At 43.7% G+C, this 26,924-nt stretch overlaps 1 protein-coding gene across 5 annotated transcripts in view; it reads right to left on the minus strand.

Annotated features, from left to right (window-relative positions):
* BABAM2 (BRISC and BRCA1 A complex member 2) overlaps positions 1-26,924 on the minus strand; it is a 438,330-nt gene that overhangs the window by 45,354 nt on the left and 366,052 nt on the right. The window contains exon 11 of one of the 5 annotated variants that reach the window (XM_061431267.1): positions 1,190-7,760. The exons of the other annotated variants lie outside the window; for them this stretch is intronic. Coding sequence (XP_061287251.1) covers positions 7,636-7,760 — 125 coding nt within the window. The 3' untranslated portion in view covers positions 1,190-7,635. Of the gene's footprint in view, positions 1-1,189; positions 7,761-26,924 lie in introns of those variants that run through there. 5 annotated transcript variants of the gene reach the window in all.

Here is a 26,924-nt window from a genome sequence, read left to right on the forward strand (position 1 = left end):
CGCATCATCAAATATTTTCATCATTATTCACAAGTGAGCCATTATTTCATTCCTCCAAACCTTCCCAACTCTGTATTCTTGTGTGCTTGGGCTAGTAGGGAAGATGCTTCATGGATTCACTTTGTGGTGGCAATGGTTACGTTCTGATTTCCAGTCCTCTCAGGCCCCTCCAGTTCCTCGAAGCCTCAATAGGAGCTAGTTTTAACCCCATGTTGACTGGCTGTAAACTCCCCTTCCGACAATGATTCCATCTGAGGTCCATTCTTCTTAAGAGCAGTTTGTACACGTCTCATTCCCAGGCTTGTGGGCACACAACCAATTAGGGAAGTTGCCACTTATTGACTGACCATCCCTGATCGTACCTCTGAGACACATGGATCCCAACCACTAGAAAGTTAACTACCACATATCCAAAATACTCACCTATAAGAAACAGAAAAGACAAGTTTTCCAATTCAGAAGTGTCCCTACTCAAGGCATTAAAAATCAAATGGAGTCTCTTTTTATCATCACTGCCTTACATTTAAGTGACTAAGGAGACCAAATATTAACCACATTTTAATACATTGGTTTCAATTTTTCACTTTTTTGTGTGATTTGATCATGTAAACAGATGACCTTTGGGGGTGTAGTAATATTAACAAACTAAAAGCTGAAGTTTCCCGGATTTTGCTGTAAATGCTAAAAATCCTAGTATGGGAGGTGACAGCACGATATGATGGAAAAAGTATACACAGCCTTTGGAGTCTGATAAAAATGGGTTTCAATTCTGAGCCCTATTCATTTATTAGTGGTGAGACCATAGGCAAAATATTTCATCTCTTTGAATCTTGATTTTTCTCACCTGAAAAATGAGGGTAGTAATTCTTATAGCATTGTTGAAAGAACTGAACAAAAACAGAACAGGTAGTAAATAAACATTCATTCTTTCCTCCGACTTGTCCTTTTTCCTTACTTTGTATTTTTCTTTCAGTCTAGTTTTATACACTTCTATATATGTGAAATTTCTACCTATAGCATAAATTTTCACAGTGTTTAACTATTTTGATGGATCTCTTTCTAAACTGTGTACAGACCTTTACATCTCAGTAAAAATAACATACTGAAAAGAATTTAGCCTTTTCTTGATGACAAACAACACATGAAAAGATCATTATACATGAGTCTCAAGTGTTAATAAGACTTCACCTTCTAAAAAGAAATGATACAAATGAATTTATTTACAAAACAGAAACAGATTCACAAACTTAGAAAATGAATTTATGATTACAAGGTGGGGGGGAAGGGATAGTTAGGGAATTGGAGATTGACCTGTACACACTGGTATATTTAAAATGGATAACCAACAAAAACCTACTGTATAGACAGGGAACTCTGCTGAATATTATGTAACAACCAACACGGGAAAAGAACTTGAGAAAGAACAGATGTATGTATATGTACTGATATAACTGAATTACTTTGCTGTCCACCTGAGACTAACACAACATTGTTGATCAACTATACTCCCATACAAAATAAAAAGTTTAAAAAGAGAGAAGACTTCACTTGCTCTTTCACAAATGCCTCCTACCACGAGCCAGACCCCCAGAACTGTTCAGTTAAGGAGCTGACATGCCTTTGAGGTGGTGCTGAGGTCCCCAGTGCTACTGGCATGTGTGTGCCGTTCGCCCCCTGATCACAAACTTTATTTATTTCTGTCCCTTTATTTATTTCTGCTCCTTTTCCTCGGCCACTTCTCACCATGGCCAGCCCGGCCTCAGTATGGTCTCTCTCTCTTGCCTCTTCTCTTTGCCTTTGGTCTGCTTTATCCAGCCTGCGTCTCAGCTCCTGAAGAGTCAGCGTGGTTGATTCTCTATCCCTAGGCCGGGACCTGGTGTGGAGCAGGGGCCGTATGATGTGAAGTGATGCCGTGTGAGCTCTGGTTCGGGCACTGTTTGGAGTTCAGATACTATCTCCTTCTCCTCTTCCGCCTGCTGTTGTTCGTTTCCTTCCAGGTTTACAGCTAACTTCCCAGGTAGGTGAAGTTATAGGAAATCTGGTTCCTGCTTACATTTTGTTTAGCATTTGCTTTTGAGGTACTTTCTAGAGACAAATTAATATTTCTGACCCCCAATGAGCCATTCACACAAAACTCCAGGAAGAATCTCACTGTGAAAGGAATGCCATAGTGTGGGCCCAGGAAGAGCCAGGTTCTCCCACCTGGCCACATAAATGAACCCAGGCTGAACCATATCAGCTAAGCTTCTTCTGCCATGAGCTCAGAGGGTCTCAACTAGAAGTCAGCATCTGCATCACCAAGGAATTAACCTTTGGGCCCCATCTCAGACCTCTGGTTCCTGAAAGTGCACCTGAAGTGTCTCTGATATGCCTCCCCAGCTGGGAATTACTACAAAAGTTGAGTGCTCCTAGGGGTAGGGGTCATGAATTAGTTATTTTATATTCTTGGCACTTGGCACAGGGCATGACATAACACAGGAGAGATACTCAATAGATGCTTGTTGAACTAAAGGAGTATTTAAGGGAAATGCAAAATTATAAACCTCAAGGAGATTCCATTTCATACGTATTAGACTGGCAAAAATTAAAAGCACCAGCAATCCCCAAGTATTGTCAAAGATGTGGAACACTGTAATTTCTCATCATTGACAATGAGAATATAAATTTCTATAACCTCCTGTACAGTAAAAGTGAAGATGTATAGACTTCATAACTTGGCATTCCCACTCCTAAAACACTGCCACAAGTGCATAATAAGGTAGGAGAAGGTTTGCTGTAGCACTGTTTGTGATAACAAAAACTGGAAACATCTTAAAGTGTCCATCAACAGGAGACTGTGGTACATTCCTCAATGGAATACCTTACAGCAGTTCAAATGAATGAGCTAGGGCTACATGTACCAACACAGACGAACCTCAAGAACATAATGTTCAGTGGAAAAAGCAAGTTATAGATGAACAGTGTTCAGTATATACTTACAAAGTCCAAAAACATGCATACAGTATTACACACTGCTTATGAATGCCTATGTAGTAGAAGTATAAAAACATGCACGAGAATGATAAACACCAGATTAAGGAAAGAAGTTCCCTCTGGGGGTAATGGGAAAGGAGAGAGGGATAGGAATGCATCATGGAGGGGTCCTCAGGGGGACGTAACCAAATTAGTAATGTGCTCTTTCTTTAAAAACAAAGTGAAAACAAAAGCAGAAGCAATTACCAGCAAAACATTAAGATTTGGCTAAGGTGGGTACATGGTGTTTGTTTTGGTACTTTTTATATACTCAAGTCGAAGAAGGCAATGGCACCCCACTCCGGTACTCCTGCCTGGAAAATCCCATGGATGGAGGAGCCTGGAAGGCTGCAGTCCATGGGGTCGCTGAGGGTCGGACACAACTGAGCGACTTCACTTTCACTTTTCACTTTCATGCATTGGAGAAGGAAATGGCAACCCACTCCAGTGTTCTTGCCTGGAGAATCCCAGGGACAGGGGAGCCTGGTGGGCTGCCGTCTATGGGGTCGTAGAGTCGGACACGACTGAAGCAACTTAGCAGCAGCAGCATATACTCAAGCAAAGCAGACAGACATTGATATTCAGAGCAGCACAAAACAATCAATATGATTCCATTTGTATAAATTTCAAAAACAGGAAAAAATAATGATATATTGTTCATGGGTATATGTTACGTGACAGAAGTATCATGTAAACATAAAATTCAGGGGAGTGGTTACTCCTGAGGGGGACACGCTTAGGGCTTCTAAGATACTGGCGCTGTGTTCCATTTCTGCAGTCGGTGGTGTTTTATTAGTCTTTAAAGTACATGGGTATGTTTTCTATGATCCTTGTACATATATTCAAAGAAATATTTTTTTAAATGGGAGCATTTATAAAACTAAGAGAGTTTAGAAAATTGAATGGTCTTCAGGGAAAAATAAGACACCAAAGTTGTAAAGAAAAATAAAATAACATAGAAGAAAATGGTGCAGAAAACCTGGAATACAGCTTACAGAGGCACTGCAGAAGAGGCACATTCTCTCATGAGAACACTGTCAGGCTGGCACAGTCAGCTGGTCCACTGAGTCGCTCCTTTGCTCCCAGATTTGCTGAGTGGAAGGCGGAGTGCTGGGAAGAATGAAGGTGTCTGGGCCCTGAGCACCGGCAGGCCCAGGGGAAGGGGAGAAGTTCCCACAGCTCACGTGGGGTGACAGCAGAGGTGCGGAGGGAGGGGACACTGCTTGAGGTGGATGCTTTGCAGAACAGATGGATTTTGAGTTGGATCCAGAAGGTTAAGGGCTGAATCAGAACCAGAGTCTGGGGGATACTCCGTAAACAGGGAAGAAGTCAAGAAAGCTTTGATGTTGTGCAGATGTAAAAATTTTCTTTTTTTAAAAAAAAATTATTTATTTCGTTGTGCCAGGTCTTAGTTGCAGCATGTGAACTCTTAGTTGGGGCATGCGGGATCTAGTTCCCTGCCCAGGGATCAAACTGGGTACCCCTGCAATGGCAGCATGGAGTCTTAACCTCTGGATCACCAGGGAAGTCATCAGTTTTCCATTTTTATTTGACTCTTTTCGTATTGTATACATTCAATTCAGAGAAGCTATAACCTGTCCTATTTCACCGATCCCACTTTCTTTCTCACCACTGCCCTCACCTTTGCACACGTGGAGAGGAACAGGGGACGCAAAGATGAAGGACGCCACCCTTGGAAGCTCACGGCCAAGCTGCTCTTCCTTCCTGGAGGAACCTCCTTCCTTCCCTAGGTTTATCTGAGGTTCCTCTCATCATGACTCAGTTTGTTGGAAATGCCTCTGTTCTAGAACTCTGTATGCTTTCAACCTGTACTCCAAACAAGGCCTCATCAGGGCTGTCCTCCCCAGGAGAAAAGCAGCCAATGGCCGAGGCCAGGACTGAGGGATCCCCCGCATGGGAAACCTTCCTTAGCCTGGTGTTTCTCTCCCTGCTTTTCCAGGTTTGTCTATTCCCTAATCTAACACACACTGAGTGAGCACATCCCATGTTGCAGGTCCCAGGCTACACATGAGGACCCATGCTTCCTGGAAATGAATGGTAGGCGCGACACTGTGCACTTCCTGTGATGTCCTCTGGTTTCTGTGTCCCCTGAGGATGTGTTCCATTTGGATCCTGGCATTTCCCCAGGCCTGGCTTCTGGTTCAGTCCCTACAAGCTGCTCTTGCTTCTGCAGCCTTCTTCTAGGAAGCCTCTCTTGCCCACTCTGTCACTAAGTGACACGTGCCCATGATATAGTCTTGGCTGAATTACTAACAATGAAGTGTTCCCGTCGTAATTCTATATTCTCCACATGTGAACACTGGGCTAGACACAAGGCAGGTAGTTGATGTATGTCTAGGAACTCTGCCTGGCAGAGACCATAAAAGTGAGGAGAGGTCAACGGCACGAGACATAAAGAAGGAAGCATGTTTTTAAGAGATGCAGAGAAAAATCATAAATAGCATTTCAGTTCAGTTCAGTTCAGTCACTCAGTCATGTCCAACTCTTTGTGACTTCATGAGCTGCAGCATGCCAGGCCTCCCTGTCCAACACCAACTCCCAGAGCCTACCCAAACTCATGTCCATTAAGTCAGTGATGCCATCCAACCATCTCATCCTCTGTCGTCCCTTTCTCCTCCTGCCCTCAATCTTTCCCAGCATCAGGGTCTTTTCCAATGAGTCAGCTTTTCACATCATGTGGCCAAAGTATTGGAGTTCCAGCTTCAACATCAGTCCTTCCAATGAATACCCAGGATTGATCTCCTTTAGGATGGACTTATTGGATCTCCTTGCAGTCCAAGGGACTCTCAAGAATCTTCTCCAACTCCACAGTTCAAAAGCATCAATTCTTCGGCGCTCAGCTTCCTTTATAGTCCAACATAATTTAATACCATTTAAACTTCTATCTTTAAAAGAATGTAGTCACAATAAATAAACTCCTGGCCTGGGAGGATTAAAACAGAAATCTGGCTAAATTAAGGAAGAATTTGATTAGAATAATCCTTAAATAAGTTAAAATATATTCAAATGCAAAATCCTTGGCATTTAAAAGCTGGGCAAAGTCTTTAAAGAGTCATAAGCTTCTAATTTCAAAATATCATGGATGATTTACCAAAGGCAGATGATTAGAAGGAATAGGACAAATTCTGAAAAGGAGGAGGACTGACAATGGTCAGTTTAAATTCCAGTCTTAAAAAATTAGAACATCCTGCCAGGCACAAATTTGCAAATAACGCAACTACTCCAAAGTGAAGGATGACTAACTAGGCTTTAAGAAGAAAAAGAATTCTGAAACTAGTTATTTTTATTTTTGAAAGGGTCTGGTTATGAGCTTTATATGCTAGAGAAAATAGCAACAAGTATCCAATTTGAGAAGCATTCCTGGAGAATCTACTATGAGCTAGCTCTAGGGGGCCAAGCTGAGTAAAGCCTGGTCCTTCCCGCTGACCATCACTGTTCTCAGGCAGGAAAATGACGGTGGGTTATAACAGAGGTAGTAACTGCCTGGGTGGGGGTGGAAAGATAATCCAAGGGCTTCTAGAAGGTTTGCTGGATAAGCAGGACCTTGAAAGACCACTAGGATTTGGACAGGCAGTTGCAGTGAGAGGCTTATGACAGGGAAGGGACAGAGAAATGTGAGGGGATTCCAGGCAGAGGGAACAGCATCGAGCAGTCAGAGGAGAGGAGGGTGAGGGGATGAGGGTGATCAGGGCAGAGGGAGCACTGACCAGAGGATACAATGCTGGTGCGGGGGCGCTTTGGATAAATACTCCAAACTGTGGAGAGTCATGAGCACAAAGCAAAGCAGTGTGGACTTTCTTCCATGAGCAGCGAGATCCTTGAACATTTCACCCACTCTGGTCAGAAATTTTCCTGTAATTTAAATACCCTCAAATGGTAGAAGTCTTCTAGAAAGGAGAATGTTTTAGAAGGTACACATGCACAAATCACAAATAATTTATTATTTATTATTAGAGGAGTGCAGTCACTCACTTCTAAGTTTGTGAACCGATTCCACTTTACAAAACATCTCTTAAGACTTACTAGTGTGTCCCTTATGGTCAGAGGGAGGCTATGAGGGGTAAGCTTGGTGATGGGCTTCATCAGCTTATAGGAGTCTTCCGTTTTCTCTCAAACAACTCTAACTTTCTATGAGGACAATTCTACAGCAGAGCCTGAGATTTGGGACTGGGTTTAAGACTGGGATGGGAAATAGTTTAGGTCAAATATGTGGCAGTGCTTGGAAACCAGAACCCTCAAGAGTGACTGTATGTTTCCTTACAAGACAGCGTTAGAACCCTGGCCACCCTGTCACTCTCCTATGCAGAAAGCTGCATGAACTTATTTTTTGTGTATTACACTTCCCAAGCATTCTCCACTCCAGATTTATACTGTGCTGGGGTATCAAAATTACAGGAAAATGTCTGACCCACTAGATTATATGGTTGTGGAAATGTTCAGAGATAAGTCACTCCATTCTTCGGTTGCTTAAGGTTCAGTTTCCTCTGGTGAGATGAACAGGAAAAGAGCTTATCTCATTGAGGCTGAAGGGTCACGTGAAAAACACGTGCCCTGGAGGTGGCAACCTAGGTTCCACCTAGTGATCATATCGCACTGGTAGATTCACTGACCTCTCCGAGCTTCTTCCTCACTGTAAAACTGGAAAGACTCTAACCTCCAGGTTGAAAATAGCGCATGTGGTACAGCATCTGGCGTGTAGAAAGTGCTCGATACATAAAGGGTGGAGCCTAAGGGAATGTAAGAACGGGCAGGTATAGTGGAGAGAATATGATCTTAGGAATTTGACAGATCCAGGCTTGATTCCTACTCAACCGGTTATGACCTGGGTGACCTTGTGCAATTTGCTAAACTCTCTGAGTCTAGGTTTTCTCATCTTTAAAATGGGATAGTACCTACCATGCAAGGCTGTTGGGTGGTTTATAAGACATAATGAGTACATGTAGAATACTTGGCACCTAGCAGATATTTATAATGATACCTATTATTATCACTTTTTTCTTAGAAGCAATTAAAACAAACCTGAGTCTACCTAATTTCTTTCTCCAACCTGACTTCCAGCTGAGAAAATACAACCCATAGATTAAGGTAGCCAGGTTCTTTCAATTAAGCTTCCAACTTAGTTCTGCCCATCATTTTATGTGGGGCAAATTCAGAGTCCTTGGGAACTCCCCATTTTTAATTCTATATTCGTCTTCCTTCAAATTAAAAAAAAAACACAGCTCTGGAGAGTGTAAGGTCAAATGGGGTTTTGCAGCAAGAGCTGACCAAAGACCATAAAACATTTAAACAGAGAGGAAGTCTGCTGAAAACTCAGTCAGACAGTTTTCCATTGTGCTTAGATAAAAAAAAGATCAGAAACATAATGAATCTTTGTATATTTAAAGATTGCTATGTGGTCCCTGAACTATCCTAGTTTTTGTTTAGTTGTTTCTTTGGCCATCTCCTTAGTTATTATTTCTTCTGTGAGAATGGGAGGGGGATACAGTGGGAAAAGAGAAACTAATTCATGTTCTTCCTTAATAGCAACTCCATTTAGAAATTTCACTTCAGATGAAAGTATGACAGCTGTCTAAAATGATGTTTTTAAACTGTCATATTCTCCTAACTTGAATTATAGAGAACACACGTATAAATACAAGGTGAGCATGTTGAGGCAAGCCTTTGACTTAAATTAGCTGCTTGACTTGTACATCCAAACGTAAAGGAATAAAATCTTTTTCAAGCAAAGGTTCTCCTAAGAGAAGCAGACTTTCGCCCAGTAACTGAGAGCTCTTCCTTGCGAGCTCCAAAACTTTTTTCCCCTATTGCTTTTGATTGAAATCTTTCCAAAGTAGCCTTCACATTTACTCTTCCATATCCCCCTTTAAATGACTTAAATCACAATTATGAATATTAGCTCTCAGAGTGGGCCATACAGTCATGACAACCCAGGCCAAATGAGGCGTGTGTGTCTAAGTGCCTAGCATTCTGCTGTCTATAGTTTCTTAGTTCCCTCCACCCCCACCGCCCAGCTCAGGCTATAGGTTAGGCTGTCTAGAGACCACAGACCTTCTCTGAGCAGTTAGGCTGCTAGGAATCAGGGAACTAATGCACCAAGCTTAACAGCAGGTGTAGGAGTCAGGCCTGAGGTCCCTGTGAGTGAAATACATAAACGCTGCAATACCTCTTTAGTCTACTCCCTTTCTTTCAGCTGTGTTTTTGACAGATGTGCTTTCAGGGAAGAGCTGAGGTGCTTAAAGATCGCCATGTCTTGTCACGACAGAGGACAAACTCATTAAACCACAGTTCACAAAGAGGGCCTGGAAGTCATCTATCCATTTAACTGAAAAGCCTGTGGTGTAGAGTGGTGAGCTGCCTGGGCAGCTGACAGAGAACCCCAGGGTCCGGACCCCCCATCCTGTAAGCCTCTTGTGGCTCAGCAAATCTCCCTACAGGAGCAAAGTAAACCACAGCTACCAAAGCTGCTTTTACAGTATGACTTTGTTGTTGCTGTTGTTTAGTCACTAAGTCCTGTCTGACTCTTTTGCGACCCCATGGACTGTAGTCCGCCAGGCTCCTCTGTCCATGGGATGTCCCAGGCAAGAATACTAGAGTGGGTTGCCATTTCCTTCTCCAGGGGATCTTCCCTATCCAGGGACTGAACCCATGTCTCCTGCATTGGCAGGTGGATTCTTCACCACTGAGCCACCAAGGAAGTCCACAGTATGACTCTGGGTTCTCCCTTAACCCAAGTCTGAAAAATCTCTCACTACACAAAAGTTAGGCATGGTGGGTTTTATTTTTGTGTTCCATTCTAATAAGTACTTTTTTTTAATGCTAAGAAAAGGGAAGGAAACAAGCATTTGCTGAATACCTACAATGTGCTGGGTGCTTCCTGCCACATGGTTCTCTTGTCCCTTTTCACTACGGAGGAAGCCCATGCCTTGTGGCAAGCCCAAGAACCTTCTTGCAGCCAGGAAGAAGAGACGGTGCCAGGGTGAGCCCTGGCCAGTCTGGGTCTGGAGTCCGTGTTCTTTCTATCACAAGTGCTGCAAATTAGATTTACTGCTTGTTTCTGACATTCTGGAAGGAGTTCCTACTCAGGGACACTTTGGCTTGTCTGCCATCTCAGTCAGGGGTTGCTATGGGCAAGCACGTTCTCTGGCCATGAATCAGAAAGTGCGACTGACTCTCACGGTCCTCACAGACCAGGAGGAAGAACAGAATGTGCCTGCCTTCCAGACCTCACGAGTTATTCCTCTGGGTTCAATGAGCTCAGGCTTTTAAGGATTTTTATTTTTGATGTTTCAATTTCCTTGTTTTCTTTCTTTTGGATTGGGAAGATATTTTACGGTCATATCTATGGGATTTTAATGGCCTTAGACCCTGGTGCTCACGTCTGTTCTTCTCCCATAGTTTCCATGACACCACATCGACCTGTACTTCCTTTCCTTTTAAAACATTTACTGTTTCCTTTCTCCATCCGTGTAACAACTCCCCACAAAGCCGAGGTAAGGGATAGTTAACCCTGAAGGGCTGGCCCTGAGCTTTCCTCCTTTAGAAAGTCCCAGAAAGCTCCATCTCAGTACACTCTGATGTCTTCAAAATCTACGTATCCTTCTGACTGCTCACCTGTGCAATCTGATAATTCCAGACCAGAGGCCTGGTGAATGTCATAATATATGTTTTTTGGCTTTAAAGTTTTCATGTCTCATCTGTGATGTTCAAGGTGGCATATTATCCCATTTACAGGTAAGAACACTGAAACTCAGGAACAGAGAGAAGCTCATTTAAAATTACAGTTATGTGACAGAGCTGGACCTTGGATTCAGGTCTTCAATTTTAAACCCATGGTTCTGACATCATCAGGATGTCCTACTATCGACAGGGGAAGAATCATACCACACGTCTGAAATAAAAGCCATAAGCTTGCTCACCCACAAAGGCTGGGTCTAATATTCAGCCAAGCTCAGGACCTTTGAGTCACCGTTGACTCTTCATCCTGCCGTTTGCATCTCTGAAAGGCTCACTGTTGGCAGCACACCCTGGAGAGGACTGTCCACAAGGCACTGTCCTACTTGATGGGGTGGGAGGCCCATCTACTTCCATCATGATAAACAGAAGTGGGAATGGGTATTTTTAAAAATAGCAGCCCACTTTATGCAACTGAATATACTTTCGTTTAAACCTAAGAACAACCACGTTAGGCCTCCTATGCCAATCGTTTTAGGTCAGCTCCAAGTACTAATCAATTCACACCTGAAGTAATTCAATAAGCTTTCTCTGCCTCCAGGAATTGCTTCTCTGTCTGTCCTACACACTGGTGCCAGCTTGATTACCTTAATTCTCCCCCCTTGTTTCAGCTGATAGGGACTAACCACGGTCTCCTGGATAAAAACATAACTCTTAAATGTTGGTGGAGCAGGTCAGGAAAGGCCTACACAGCCTGCCCTTCTTAAGAGGGTGTGTGTGGTACAGTCCATCAGGCTTCAGTTAAGACTAAGGTTTGAATATAGAAGTTGAAGTTCATATACACAAGAGTATTGAAGGACAGATGTAAAGAATCAGATTAAGAATAAAAAAGAGAGGGAAGATCCAAAGGGCTTTAAAATAAAGTACTTTAAACCAGGGCACACCTTAACAGAACCTGATCTGGGCTCAACAGCTAACCCCTTCTGTTCAGCCTGCCTGCTGCTCTCACAATAGCTATTCTATCCTGCCCCACCCTTTCTCTTACCCCTTATCAATGCTCTTGGTGATGGAATTCTCTTTGTTTCCATAAGCCAAAAGGTTAATATTATTTAGGTATATTATTAATTGGCTGCATGGAAAAACAGGTTTGATTCTTTCAATGTGCAACTTGCTAAGTCATCACTTACCCTTAGATTAAACTAGAGTCTGCAAAGGGGTGCCCTGAGTAGGCACCAATATGGATCTATAGGAGAGGTGTGGGAATCCCAGGTCCAGAGGAATTCTTTACCAAGAGATGTCATCTTTTATGTGTGTATACACACACATATGGGTTTCCCTGGTGGCTCAGTGGCAAAGAATCCACCTGTAATGTAGGAGATCCCTGGGTCAGGAAGATCCCCTGGAGAAGGAAATGGCAACCCACTCTAGTATTCTTGCTTGGGAAATCCCAGGAATTGAGGAACCTGGTGGGCTTCAGTCCACGGGGTTGCAAAGAGTCAGGCATGACTGAGTAACTAAAACAACAACAACACACACATGCATATCTAAATACATGCAGGTATATACGTGCATGTATTTGGTTTAAAGAACTCGAAAGTTTTAAGACTTGTACAAATGAGAAGACAGTTGCTTGTCTGAAACTCAAAGATAGTGGTCATGAGCATTCCCAACCATGGGATTCTTGACTGGTGAGAGTTGGGGCACCTTCTAGCACAGCATAGAAAGACCTATAGGATTTTAAGTATTTAAGAATCAGTTATGATTTGGTATAACAGATGGACCGTGTGCATAATGGCCTGCATTGGCAGGTGGATTCCCAGCCATTGGACCACCAGGGACATCCTACTGTGTTTCGTTTTAAATTCCAACCTGTCATAGATTGATAAAATAAAACTGAACGACTAGAAAAAGAATCATGCCCAGATGCCGTAGCAATTTCAAACAGCTATAAAAGTTTCTGTTTACTCGCAATGTCTCCATGCATCTTCATGGTCAGGTAATCAGCTGCAGACCGTACTTTGAGCCTCGGGTCAGAGAGGCCATGAGACATGCCTGAGGCGTTTTTGGAGCGGGGACAGTCCAGGCCTCCAGAGGAGCTCTCCTGGAACACGTGGGCTCATGGAGGTGGCATCCTGGACCATCCAACCACCAACTAACTGTGGCCCTCTGAGGGTCTGCAGACTTTCAGACAGTGTCAAGTTCTCCACCACAACATTCCCAGCTGCTGGGACTGCCTTGCAACCCACTGCCCGTGTAGAGGCCCCTGCATACAGTCTTTCTCAGCCACTGCCTCCCTAGCTAATTAGTCTCTCACAGTGACGCTCATCTTTTGTTGGGGAAAAAAAAAATCCATCCTCCCAACTCTTCCTGATGTCCTGTCACTCTGGATCCTCACAGGACAAATACCCACTGTATCAGACCGTTACCTCTGCTCTGACTCTAAGATAAGCCTTCTCACTTTCTTCCCAGAATGTTCCTGCCACCTTTTTGTCCCAAGCGAAACCTAGCTTTCCCCCTTGGCCACTCCCTTGAGTAGAAGCCACTTGTTTTCCCAGACTTGCCTACACAATCAACCTTGCCCCTAAGAAAAGCAACCCTATTTGAAGCTTCTATCATTTGGCTAGATCATTTCTGTTGATTCGCACTGTGTGTTATCTACTCAGTCTCCTGGTTACACACTAACTTCTTGAGAAACGTCTACAATGGCCTCAAGTCCTCCTCTTCACTTGGGTTTCTGTAACCATCCAGTGTAACATCAGCATCTAACAAGGGCAACCCATTTCCCTGTGGCCACACCCCCAACTTTCTCATCATCTATTCATGCTGAGCCACAAAATAATAACTTCTAAAATACTATGACTTAAAAATTCATTGATTCAGAGACATTTCTGAGTGATGACTATACTCCAGGACTGCTGGGTGGTGGTGATAGAGGGATGAATTAACTCCAATATCTGTATCCTTTCCTATTGCCTCAGGGGTGGTGCAGTTCCTTCTTGTCCAGATCTCCTTCCTTGACCCATGTTCCAGGTTCCATACTCTTAAACCACCTCTAGGATTTTGCTCTTTCAAAGATCTCTCTCTCTCTTTTCCCTCTAAATTACAATCTCTTCTCCACTGGTTCCTTCTCATCATGCTGAAGAACCTCCTCTTCGCATACGGACCCCTCGTGACCACCACCCCTACTAGCTACTTCCCACCTGCTCTTCTTTTCATTCTCTAAACCCCCATAAAGAAGACTGGTCCACCTTCTTCATTATCAATTAATTTTGTAACCCATTCACACCTGGCTTCTGCCAACTCTAACACATGGACGTTTCTTTCAACTGCTTTTCAGCTGGGACACTGTCCATGTTAATTACCAAAGCGAATGCTTTTCACTCCCACCTCATCTGCACCTCCTGCTTTCCTAGGGCCGCTCTCTCCTGGTTCTCATTTTACCTCGCCACTGCTTCTCTGTCTCCACCTGAGTCTTCTGACTGCCACCAGCTGCTGCCTTCCCCACAGCTGTTTTCAGTCCTCTCCTGTTACAGGCTCGTCCTTTGGCCATTTCCCCGTCCCATGCTACGTGGATCACAGGTCTGTATCAACTAGGAGGGCTCTTCCCAAACTTCAGCCTTACATTGCTGATTACTTATTGACTTCACCTGCTTACCACCTAAACACCTCAAACTCAACAAGTTCAAGCTCAGTCTTTCCCCTCAATTCTGGGACCCTTCACTCTCTACTCAGCTTTCCCCCCCAGGCATCACACAGCCATCTGCCACTCCCCCTCGTTTCCAAAATCTGAGTGTTCACGAAGGCCTGCTGGAGCAGCAGTTCCTACCCCAGGCTTCTTCCCACTAGAACTCATACTCCACCCTGCCATCAGACCTGTGGCATAAGTGAGATCACAGCACCGCTCTGTTTAAAATCCTTCCTAGACTCTCCATCAGGAACAGGACATTCTTTGAATTCCTCAAGTGGAAGGCTCTTCCTCATCAGGCACATTTCTTTCCTGCCTCATCTCCCAACACTCCCTTAACTCATACACTCTAAACACTCAAGTTTATGAATTATTCCCAGTCTTTTGAATGTTCCACATCAGTCCACGAGTACGCTACTCTCCCTGGGCATCCTCGCCTGGTTCTCTCCACAGGATGTTTCTATTAAGCACTTAAAGACCCAGCTCTTGGATCCTTCTGTAAAATCCCACAGAAGGGGTTTTATACACCTGTATTTTACATCTGTTTTATAGCATTTTTGTACAGTGGTTGTATTCATGTATTTGCACATCTGTAAACTCTTACCCATTTCTGTGACCACCCCTCCTGACGGAGGGCTCAGTCCATAGAAGATCCCCAAATGTCTGCTGAGTTGACTTGAATGGACACAAGGCTTTTCTCTCTGACAACAGGGCCCACTTCGTAGCCGCTGCATGGCCTGACGCTCTTAGTAATAGTGCTACAGGCATAGCAGCTGAGGAATACAATGGTTTCAGAAGTAACTGCCAGGTGACAGAAGTGGTTAACAGTGACTGTCCATGAGTGGTGTGAGGCAGAGTACTTTCACTTTTCACTGCATTTCTTTCTGGAGTATGTGCTTTTGTAACCATGTTCGTGTTTCTTTTATAAAAGTAATAAGCATAATAAGAGTCGGACACGACTGAGTGTCTTCACGTTCACTCTTCACTTTCATGCATTGGAGAAGGAAATGGCAACCCACTCCAGTGTTCTTGCCTGGAGAATCCCAGGGACGGGGGAGCCTGATGGGCTGCTGTCTCTGGAGTCGCACAGAGTTGGACATGACTGAAGAGACTTAGCAGCAGCAAGCATAATATTCTTTGTTGGTTTGAATAGTCTATTGATATGTCTACAAGCTGCAAAGGACCATTTTCTGTGTGTTTGAACGGAGGGGTCAAGTTCTGAGGGCTTAACAGCCCAAAGGGGCTGCATAAGGCACGTGTGCTGATGACCAGGGGGCAATCCTAGTGTGCGGCTGCACCTTGGGGCCAGCAGAGCCCTGTGCCTGAGAACAAAGCAGCAGCCCTGAAGAGAGAATAACGCATTCACTTCAAAAAGTCTGCTTACGTACACAGATGGTTCTTATTGATCTGTGACCACACACGTGGATATGTAGGTTTGTGTATATGGCTTTTTAAAAAACATAAAAAAATACCCTAAGAAAATACCATTTATTTCTTCTACTCCCTGACCTGGGCACAGTGTGGGGGAAGCAAGTCTTTGAAAGGTATTTCTCCCAGTTTAAGAAAACTAGAATTTCCATGTTAGGCTGAAGATCTTTCATACACACACACACACACACACACACACACAGGAAGTGGGCTTGAATGCTGGACAGCTCAGTGCAGAAAGGGTGAGGATAGTGGTGCCCTAGGGTCAGGTGGCACTGCTATGGAGAGCAGCAGATAGAACAGGCAGATCACCCAACACAAACCAGAGAGTCTTTCAAAGGCCAGAGCTGAAGATAAATCAATCCTTGCTAAAAACATCTGATGGCTGCGTGCTAGAAAGGCATATTTTGCTTTGCTATGTAATTTCCTCAGTCCTTAACTACCAAAGTGTATCAGAATTGAATTCAAGTGCTCGTCCTAATGGGAGCTGAGTCACAGGTACCTCGGTGCTGTGTCTGCAATCTCCAGTGGGTGACTCATGCCTGTAAAATTCTGAGAGAAAGTACCAACCGACCCGTTGCTTAGTCATCTTTCGCATGGATGCTGGGTTCATGAGCTCTGTAAACTATAATGAGCGATCTAGCCTTTTACCATCTCTTTATTCTTTTCTAAACAGTACAAATTACATCTCTAAAAATAACTTCATCTATGCAAGTGAGTCACTGTGACCTGACAAGCTTCCACAAGCTACCCAGCCAAACTGTAATATTTACTTGTGAAGGTATAAATCTTACTGTCACATTAGCCCCATTTGTTTTTGTTTTTTTTTAAAGATCAAAATTTGGTAGACTTGGGGAAGGGAGGAGAATTTCATCAGATGGTTTACAGAAAATATGGTTTACTCCTAACCTTTGACGTGGGCAGGGCTTTGGGGTGCAGGATGGGGGAAGGACTCCTTTGAAAAATATTTCTAATAGCTTATGAAAACTAGATTTTTAATATTTTAAGTTGAAGATTAATCAAAGACTCTGAACTTTTAGTAAGGAGTGCTTATCAGCTTTTGAAAGAAATATCAGTAATCTTGTTTATTCTAAAATCCTAAACTGTGAATGTATGACATATTTGACAAAAGACCCAGCCATGCTAATAAATGCATGGGTATTAAGCATTCATCTTTACTGTTCCATAGTCGATTTCTTTGCCACGCCCTGGGTTCTTCAGCCACACAACTAAGCTTCAGTACTCCACCCACTTGCTGGATAGCTGTCCAGCCCTCAGGCCTGCCTGCTGGCCTCTCGGTTGCTTGCCTGCATTTGTGGCCTGGCATTGCCAGCTCTCAGCTGCCCCACCCTGGGCCTGTCCCACTTAGGCAATAAGTGCAAGGAATTCAACCTGGGGCGGGAACATGTTACCTGCAAGGAGCTTATACCTTCATAAGTCAGGGAGCAATCTGGAAATATCAAAGCACTGTTAAGTTACACTCTGGCTGAAGCCAGAGAAGACTGGAAGGGTTTTTCTTTCTCATCAGTGTTTACTCAGGAATGGAATTACTGATGCCTCGAAACCTAGGAAGTTTCCACTGCTGTTTTAGCTTCTCCTTTAAGATATCAGACCACTTGGCCACAACTGGATAATCACACAGGGTACCGGGGTGCTTTAGAACAGGAAGATGAAACCACTAGTCCATCTGAAAATTCCCCAGGAAGTGGCCTACAAAGTCCACTGCCTGGCTCCTACCCGGGTAGAGGCCGAGTTACATTAAACCCTTCCCATCTCCCAATCACCTGACCTGTCCCCAGGAGGCCAGCTGGGGTCACCCTGGCCTGACCTTCACCCCAGGGGTGCAGCTGCCCCCTACAGGGGCACCTACTGCAGCCTGTCAGGTCTGGTCCCTTCTTCGAGGTCTCTGCACTAATTCAGTCTCAGCCCTGGGCACCTGCTGTGGCCTGAGCACTACCTGCAGGAGCTGTCGCTCACATCTGCACCCTACCGTGGGCTCCAGCCGCTCTGGTTCTCCTCAGGACACAGAGTCCCCTCGCCTCCCTGTTTTTCCTGCAATTTTGATGTTACTTAGCCTTCCCAAGCCTCTCTTTCCTCACTTGTAAAATGGGGAGCATAACTATCTACCTCTCAGGGTGGTGAGATGAAGAGAGACCTATAAAGGAAAGGGCTTTACAGACCGGTCAGCGTGCTCTGACCACTGCACTTCCCAGCTCGGCCCGGGGCCTATCACCGTGGGGGGCACTGCACATAATAATAACATCATTTAAAAGATCAATCAGCCCTAGTAGTCTGGGACCTTGGCAAGCAAACCAACCAGAATAATGAAGCAAATACACATAACAATAAAGGAACCGTTCAATATAATATATGTTAAAGTCTCATAATTATGTTATTCAAATTGAGATGGAGGTGATCAGATCAGAAAAACTGGGGACAGGTTTTCAGAAACGAAACTATGCAAGAAATATATGGAGGTCAAGGACTGACAGCAGAGGCTAAAGGTGGGAAAGAGAGAGAAAGCACAGTGGGCATGGGGAGCCTGTGTCCTGAGAGAGGCGACGCTGAGCAGAAGAGAAACACAACAGAAGTGGTGTTTCAAGAGGATTAACTCGGAGGCAGGGCTCAGGCACTACAAACCAACCAGCTAGCCCAGAAACAATCCAGGGGTGAGGTGACTGGCTGTAAACTGGGGTGGAGGCAGGGGTGGGGCAAAGAGGGCCAAGGCGCACCTGCATTTCTAGAGCAGAGGAGGGCTTCCAGTTGGCTATCATGTGATTTAATCCACACAAAACCCCTGTGAAGTAGGCAGGATAAGCAACAATACCATTTTATAGATGAGGAAACAGTCTCAGGGCCAGTGTATAGGTGAGGCTGGAAACTCAACCCAGGTTTCCTGACTGTGAGGTGAGGGTTCCTTCTACGATGTGTGTGGTTCTCAAGACCAGCTATGCCTCAGGCTTACCCATGAAGTTTTAAAAAAAATATGTAAGTTCAGCATCTCCCCCTCACCAATTCTGGATTCTGATTCAGTAATAAGGGGTGGGAGGTGGGTTGAGGAGAGGACAGAGGCAGGGAGGTAGGTGTTCAAGTGTCAGACTTTTTCAAGACTTTGAGGGGTCCTGACGTAGGGTTGGGTCTGGAACCCTGTGCAGCCCAAGTGGATAAAGTGGGTAAGAAAAGAGGAGAAATGACCCTCCATTCCAAGGTCTGGAGCCTCAGTTCATGGGAGTCTGGTCCTGCCATTAAATGCTGGGTGGGGCAGAAGCTGTTTAATCCAGGGAATCTGGTAAAAACTGTCTCCTAGCCTGGGATGCCGTCTATCAGCTCCATGTGTCTGTCTTAGCTCCTATCTTGTGCCTTCACCAGTCAGAGTAAAGGGTCCTGTGGATTCCAGAAGACTGGCTGACAGCAGTGGCTGTGAAGACCACCTTGTGTGTCGGGGGCTTGCACTCTCCCGGCTCTGAGTGAGCACGGTGCCGCTGGGCCCCAGCCTCCCCATCTCCTATCGCTCATGCCTCCCTCTGCTACGTCAGCCCTGTCAGTTCCTAGTCCACACGGGGTCTTTGTGAAGCCTTCCCCAGCTTCCTCAGAACTTTCTCCAGTTCCACAGAACTCTGGAAATTCCTACCCTGCTGTGGGCCTTCTTGGTTTCACAGAGTCCCCTGCTAGACATGGAACCACTTGCTGGCAGGCACAGTTGGGCACCATCTTGTTTCCTGACACAGGAGAGGCCTGGGGATTATTGGTTTACTTTGTGCGTGTGTATGTGTGTGCACGTGCATGTGCTAAGTCACTTCAGTGGTTTCTGACTCTTTGCGACCCTATGGGACGTAGCCCGCCAGGCTCCTTTATCCATGGGATTCTCCAGGCAGGACTAGTGGAGTGGGTTGCTATGCCCTCCTCCAGGGGATCTCCCCAACCCACGTCTCTTGCATTGGCAGGCATGTTCTTTACCACTAGCGCCATCTGGGAAGCTCTTACTTTGTGTGACTACTGAATCTAAACCAAACTGAATAAAATTTTGTCCAATTCTCAGCTTCCTGCTTCACCCTACCCCCCCACCCCAACCCCATCCTCTGGAGCAAACACAAACTGGTATCAAACCATGTCTTCACTGGACTGTTCTGCCTTTGTCTAAGGAACTGGTTGCCCCTTTTACTATATGGGGTTCATCCTACACTCTGTTTCCCTCCCTGAAGCTATAGGTTTTAAGAGATTTTGCCTTAACAATGATTTTCCCATGAAACTGCCACATTTACTAGGCCAAACTGACAGAATTCCAAACCAAAGCAAAAAATTTAATGTTTCATTTATCCATATGAAACATATCCATATGATACAGCTTTACCACGAGTTTTGATTTCTATTAGGCTTTCTGAATTACACCTCTGAACACAGTTGGGTCATAGACCTCCACTGATGCTTTTGTGAATAGTTAAACTGGTCTAAACACTAGAAAGAATCTCTTATCTTCTATTTACCATACCCTAACTTCATAGGAGAAACTTAAGACCTCTTGGATGCTTTCCCAAAAGAATTCTCCCAATTCTCTACCAGCTAACATAATTCTCCCTTCTCCTTTCTGCTTAAAGGGTAATTGTACCCACTGTATCTATACTTTCTACAAACATGCCAACCAAAAGTTAATACCACTGAGAGTAGAAACCATCTCTAAAATCTACCATGTGCTTAGAATATAATTACATGAATAATTTGAAATTAATAAATGTTACTAATTAGCATAAATTTCATAAGCTGAGGGCAATTACCAAGCTTAAGCACATATCTATGAAACTAGAAAATCCATTATAAATACCAATTTCAAATGGATAGGCAGAGTCTTCTAACATTACATTGTACAGTTAACCTCCTTGGTTGGCCTTTTCCCTTTTAGCTAATGACTCAATAAAGGATGAATATGGAGGTGATACATGCTTCTGTATGTATCTAAAATCTTACCCCATATTATGATATTCCTTCACTCTCTCTTTGTTAATGGAATACTTACTGTAAAATACATGTATTTACCATACTCCCAAAGCAATCTACAGATTCAATGCAATTTCTATTGAAATCCCAATGGTAATTTTTACCATTTTAAAAATCCTAAAATTCATATGAAACCACAAAAGACCCCAAATAGCCAAAGCAATCTTGAGCCAGAAGAACAGACCTGGAGGCATCATACTTCTTGATTACAAAATATATCACACAACTACACTAATCAAAATAGTATGGTACTGGCATTAAAAAGACATATGGACCAAAGAAGCAGAATAGAGAGCCCAGAAATAAATCTATTCAATTACAGTCAAGTGATCTTTGACAAGGTTACTAAGAACACACAATGGAGAAAGAATAGTCTCTTCAATGAATGGTGCTCAGAAAACTGGGCAGCCACTGCAGAGGAACGAAACTGGACACTTAGGTCACACCATATAAAAACCCACTCAAAACGGATTCAATACTTGAACATAAGATCCAAAGCTATAAAACCACTAGAAGAAAACATAGAGGAAAAAGCTTCTTGACATTTGTCTGGGTAAAAATTTTTTGGATATAATACCAAAAGCACAGGTAACAAAAGGGATTGTATCAAACTAAAATGTCACTGCACAGCAAAGGAAACAATCAACAGAGTGAAATGGCACCTATGGAATGTAAGAAAGTATTTGTACACCATTTATCTGATAAGTGGTTAATATCCAAAATATTTACAAAACTCATACTCAATAGCAAAAAAGCAAATAACCCAATAAAAATCAGGCAAAGGACCTGAAATGACATTTCTCAAGAGTAGAAATACAAGTGGCCAACTGGTGCTCAAGATTATAATCATCAGAACCACAATGAGCTATCACCTCACAGAAAGAAATGGCTCTTAGCAAAAAGACAAAAGATAACAAATGTTAGCAAGGATGTGGAGAAAAGGGAACTACTGATGGGAATGTAAACTGGTTCCAAAATTATGAAAAATAATATAGAGATTCCTCAAAAAATAAAAAATAGAACTACCATATAATCCAGTGATCTCGCTTCCAAGGTATATATCCAAGGAAATGAAACCAGTATCTTGAAGAGACATCTGTATTCCTACAGTCATAGTAGTCACAACAGCCAAAATATGGAAACAACCTACATGCCCATCGGCAGACAAAAGGACCAACGAAACCTGGTTTACACAGGCAATGGAGTATTATTCAGCCTCAAAAAAGAGGAGATCTTCCTATCTGTGACAAAACGGATAAACCTGGAGGGCACTGTGTTGAGTGAAATAAGTCAGACACAGAAAGACAAATACTGCATGATCTTACTTCTATGCAGAATCTAAGACAGTAAAATTCATAGAAACAGAGAGTAGAACAGTGGTCGCTAGAGGTTGTGGGGGAGGGGGAAACGGGGAGATGTTGTCCAAGGATACCAAGTTTCAGTTATACCAAATGAGTAAGTTCTGAAAATCTAATGGATAGCATAGTGACTATAGTTAACAATGCTGTATTGTACACCTGAAATCTGCTAAAAGAGTAGATCTTAAATGTTATCACCACACACAAAAATAAGAAAAGGAAAAAAAAAAGGTGACTATCTGAGGTTCTAGATATGTGAATTAACTTGATGGTGACAATCATTTCACGGTATATACATATATCAGAACATCTAGTTGTGTACCTTAAATATATACAATTTTCACTTGTCGAATATACCTCAATTTTCACTTGTCAAATATACCTCAATAAAGGGTGGGGGAAGGGTGGCATGGAACTTGAAGAGCCTTGCTTCCTTCACAATATGTTGACAGGTCACTCTTAATTTCTTTCTTTGAACGAGAACACCAGCAACTATTTGAAGACTGAAGCTGAGTCACATCACTGCAGCTGGAGGCACAGTCGTGCCCATGAGGGCCCAAGTGGTGAGGAGGGGAGGTTATGTTGGTTCACTCCCCAGGTGGGTGAGACCTTGAAGGAACAACGTCCCTGGTGCAGCAGGAAGTGGCCCTGGTGGCTCTGGTCCAGCTTGAGGCCCAACCAAATCAAACACAGCCAACCACCATGGCATTTACAAAAACCTCTTCTGTTTGGATGAGAAGTGAAAACTTGAACACTGGGTCTGTATTCTCCTGAAGAATTGCATACATGTGACACAGCTGCCTCCTTTTATCTTCAACACTGTTAGATGAGTAAAGCATTCCATTGAGCTTTAGCTGTATGTCTGTGGATGGCTATCTTCTACATCGGGAGACCCAAATAAGACGCTCTGCATCATTTTTTGTCTTCAAGGCTCTGGCACATACTCTGTATATGTCAACTTGGTGTTCATGTACCCACTGCATACCTGATGCCTGCATCCCATGGAAACAGGGCAAGAGCATATTGCAATAATCAAGAAATAATAGCATTACATCACTGAGTGAGTAAGATAAGGCAAGGCAGAGCTGAAAGGGCTCAGAGTTTGAATTTAAACATCTGGAACCTGATCTAATCATCCTGCATTTACCACCCATGGGATCTTAGGTACATTAGTAAACCTCTCTGCTTTCTACCTTTCCATTCGGGGAATGGCAATCATGAGTTTCATCTGGCAGGACTGCTGTAAGGATTAGGACACAATGCACGTAAACTATCTTGCACAGTGGCTGTCTCCTAACGAGTGGTCCATGGCAACTATCCGGCCCAGATACTTTCTCTTCCATAGGAACAGCAGGGTAGCTATCAGGAGACTGGAGAAAGAACTCCATCCGGGAGAACAGGATTCGTGGTTCAGGAATGCGAAGATGAAAGTGGTTTCCAGTGTAGGTTCAATCAAATCCATGACCAACAGCAGCAGTGGCTGAAATGCTCTTGAAAGCATAAAGTCCGCAAATGGGTAACACAGGTGTCAGACATCAGCACTAAAAGGGCTTGTTCCTAGATCTGGTCCTTTCTTAAGAGACAATTTTAACATCATTTTCTGTAACAGTAGGATATGTTGGTGAATTTTTAATTCTAAGTTCCTTTGAGGGAAGGATCATATCTTATTTGTGTACCTGATACACTGCATGGTCCAAGATGAAGTTTTGAGTAGTGGGCTTAACCCCATTTTCCAGGGCAGAGTAGAGGAAAACAGCACATGTGCTATAAACAGTGCCAAGGCAGTACTCCTTCCGGCACTTTCATAATATGTATATTAGTCAAGTGCTGCTAAGTACTATTAGTCAAGTACTGTTAGAGCCTCTGATGTGATCTTCAGTGGGAAAAAAAGAAGAAAATCCAAAATATCTCAAGATTATTTTTATGGAATGGCCTAGGTTTGTTTTTAATCTTTCTACAGCCCACGGTCATATCTGTGGCCTCCCTTTTATGGGCTCTGAGGCTATAAATCTTAAAGAAGACAGATAAGGTAGGCACCTTGTTAAACAAAATCCCCACCAACAGGACAAACATTCAAACAGGAGTGGCCTGCCTTTATCTCATCGCCACCCAGTTTTGACGGAGTCTGTTTCCCTTTTACAAAGGGCTTGCTGTCTGACAAGTGAACATTTTACCCAGGAGACCAAAAGTCACTCCCCAGGGAGGTATTTCCCAAAGGAGATGTACTGTCCGTTCCAGTGTGCGGGCGGCTGCTGGACTCACTCTCCAGGCTGCTGTAAATGCCTTGATTTTTATCTATGGTTAGAGGGATTGCATTTTTTGATAACCTCAGTCCATTTTCCTGAAAACGTGGGTATGTATCCATATGCTGACTCATTCTGGGTGCAGAGAGCAGAGTCCTCTACAGAGGGTGGAGCCTACAGAGGGTGGAGACAGCAGAGGGTGAAACTTGGAAGGAGGAGGAGAAGGGGGAAGGGAGAGGGGTGGAGAAAACAGGAACCCAGAGAGCTGGATTGATTATTTACAAGACAGTTTGCCAGCAGCTCGATAAGGGATGGATCCTGGCTGGCGACTGTTACCATGCTGCTTCTTTGGGTCTTTCACTAAACGATAAAGGAGATTTGATGTGTTTATTAAGTCATTTGGTTGCCCTGGAAGTTGGGCCTTTACCTGTGGTGGTAACTTTCTAGTGATGACTCCTGCTTGTTACAAGCCTCAGCTTTTGTTTGCTGAGATGCAGGATTCAGTTGCATCTTTGTAGGCAGGAGATACTTTTAAAGGGACAGTTTTTAGGAAATTTAGATACACAGAGCTTGCCTTTCATGGCAAGGAATAATTGCCACAGTACACATCAAGTGACGTGACACGCTGAGAGTGTGATGACGACTGATCCACACAGGAGAACCAGAAAGGAGAACCAGGGCACGGGAGCTGATCTCTGACCCCAACCACAGGGCCAGCAACGTCTGTGATCTCAAGTGGACCCGCCCCCAAGTGGGTCGCTTTCACTGCATGAGGAATACCAATTACTATGTCACCTTTTCAAGTGATGCGTCTGTTCCTTGTCACATTCTTATAACTAATAAAGCTTTATTTGTATTGCTACTAATGATAGTGTTTCAGTTCATTTTTAAACTTACTATGTAATATCTGATACATATCAAAGAATACTTGTAATACACATACAACATGTTGAAAAAACAGAACGTGCATGAATCCACACTCCCTTTCCGAACAAAGACATTACCTACAGCTGGAAGCCCTTTGTGTGCTCCCTCTCCACTCACCCCCTGCCTCTCTGCCCAGAGATAGCCACTGTCCGCTGTCATTCCTTTCTAAAAAATATTTTCTTTCTTATTTGACTGTGCCAGGTCTTAGCTGTGGCATGGCATGTGGGATCTGGTCCTTGATCGGGGACTGAACCTGGGACCCCTGCACTGGAAGCACAGAATCTTAGCCTCTGGACCTCTAGGGAGGTCCCTTTTTGGTTTTTTAAAACATGATTTTACTGCCTATATCCCTATCCCTAAATAATAGAGTGTCTGGTTCTGCTTACTTTTGAGCTTTTTATATATAAATTGTATCACCTAGGGTGTCTCCTATAACTGGCTTCTTTGAGTCAACATTGAGTTTCTAAGATTTCATCTTCATCATGTACAGATACGGTTTTGTCATTTCCACAACTGCGTAATATTCTGTGGGATGAGTTTAACATTATTTATCCATTCCCCTATGAGTGAACACTCACTCTCTCATTAGCTGATACCACAGCTAACAATGCCACCGTGACTACTCTTGTACACGTGTGCCTCAAACACTTCCTCCTGGGCAAAGCCAAACAAAATTTCTCGGCGTTTCTACAATGAGGTGAAGCTACATGACTTAATTCTGACCTATGGACTGTGGACGGGAGGGATAAATGCCCCTTCTAGACCTGGCCCTACAACCCTGGACACGCTGGCCTGAGGCAGAAGATGCAGTGGAGAATGCTGAGGCCACAAGGGATGGTGGAGCTACTGAACAGAAACACCCAGGTCCTGGGATGCCTGCAAGAAGCAGGGCCCTTCCCAAACTGCCCAATGACCATCAGTGAAGTGATATCACAAAAAATAAACCTTTACTGTTAGCCACAGAGATGGGGGCTGGTTGCTTGTTATATCTGTAAGGCTTTCCTGACTAATACAACCTCCATTAAAATAGATTAGAGTGTGTGTATATGTGTCAGAAGGGGTCAGGTCAGGGCTAGGGTTGAGGAGGGAGTAAGGGAGGTATGCCTATAAAATGGCACCAGGGAATCCATGGGGTGATGGAGACTTTCTGCGTCTTGGTTGTGTCAATGTCAATATCCTGGTTGCTGATAACGCACCACACGTGTTCAAGGAGGAGACTGGATGAAGGGAACCCAGCATCCCTCTGTGTTACATGCTACCCTCACAGGTATTATAGAATTATCTGAAAAGAAAAAGGTTTACAAAACTGTGAAAGACAGTATCATAAATATGGAGAAGTATTAAACAAAAGACGGAAGGCAGTTTCTCCCTTTTTTTCAGAAAACAGCAAAATAAAGTGGTGTCAGGTAGAGAGGATGGCCCTTAGACCCAGGGGTGTGCCCCAGGGAACACCCTATGCCCTTGGTTTCTTCACCTTAAAAACAAGGATAGTACCTGCCCTAAAACTTCATAGGGTTTTGGCAGATTCAAATTACACAAGATGATAAATAGGAAAGTACTTTGAAACACTAAAAAGTTTTACACAGG

This window comes from Bos javanicus, chromosome 11 (assembly GCF_032452875.1).
Source record: "Bos javanicus breed banteng chromosome 11, ARS-OSU_banteng_1.0, whole genome shotgun sequence".
Taxonomy (NCBI): domain Eukaryota; kingdom Metazoa; phylum Chordata; class Mammalia; order Artiodactyla; family Bovidae; genus Bos; species Bos javanicus.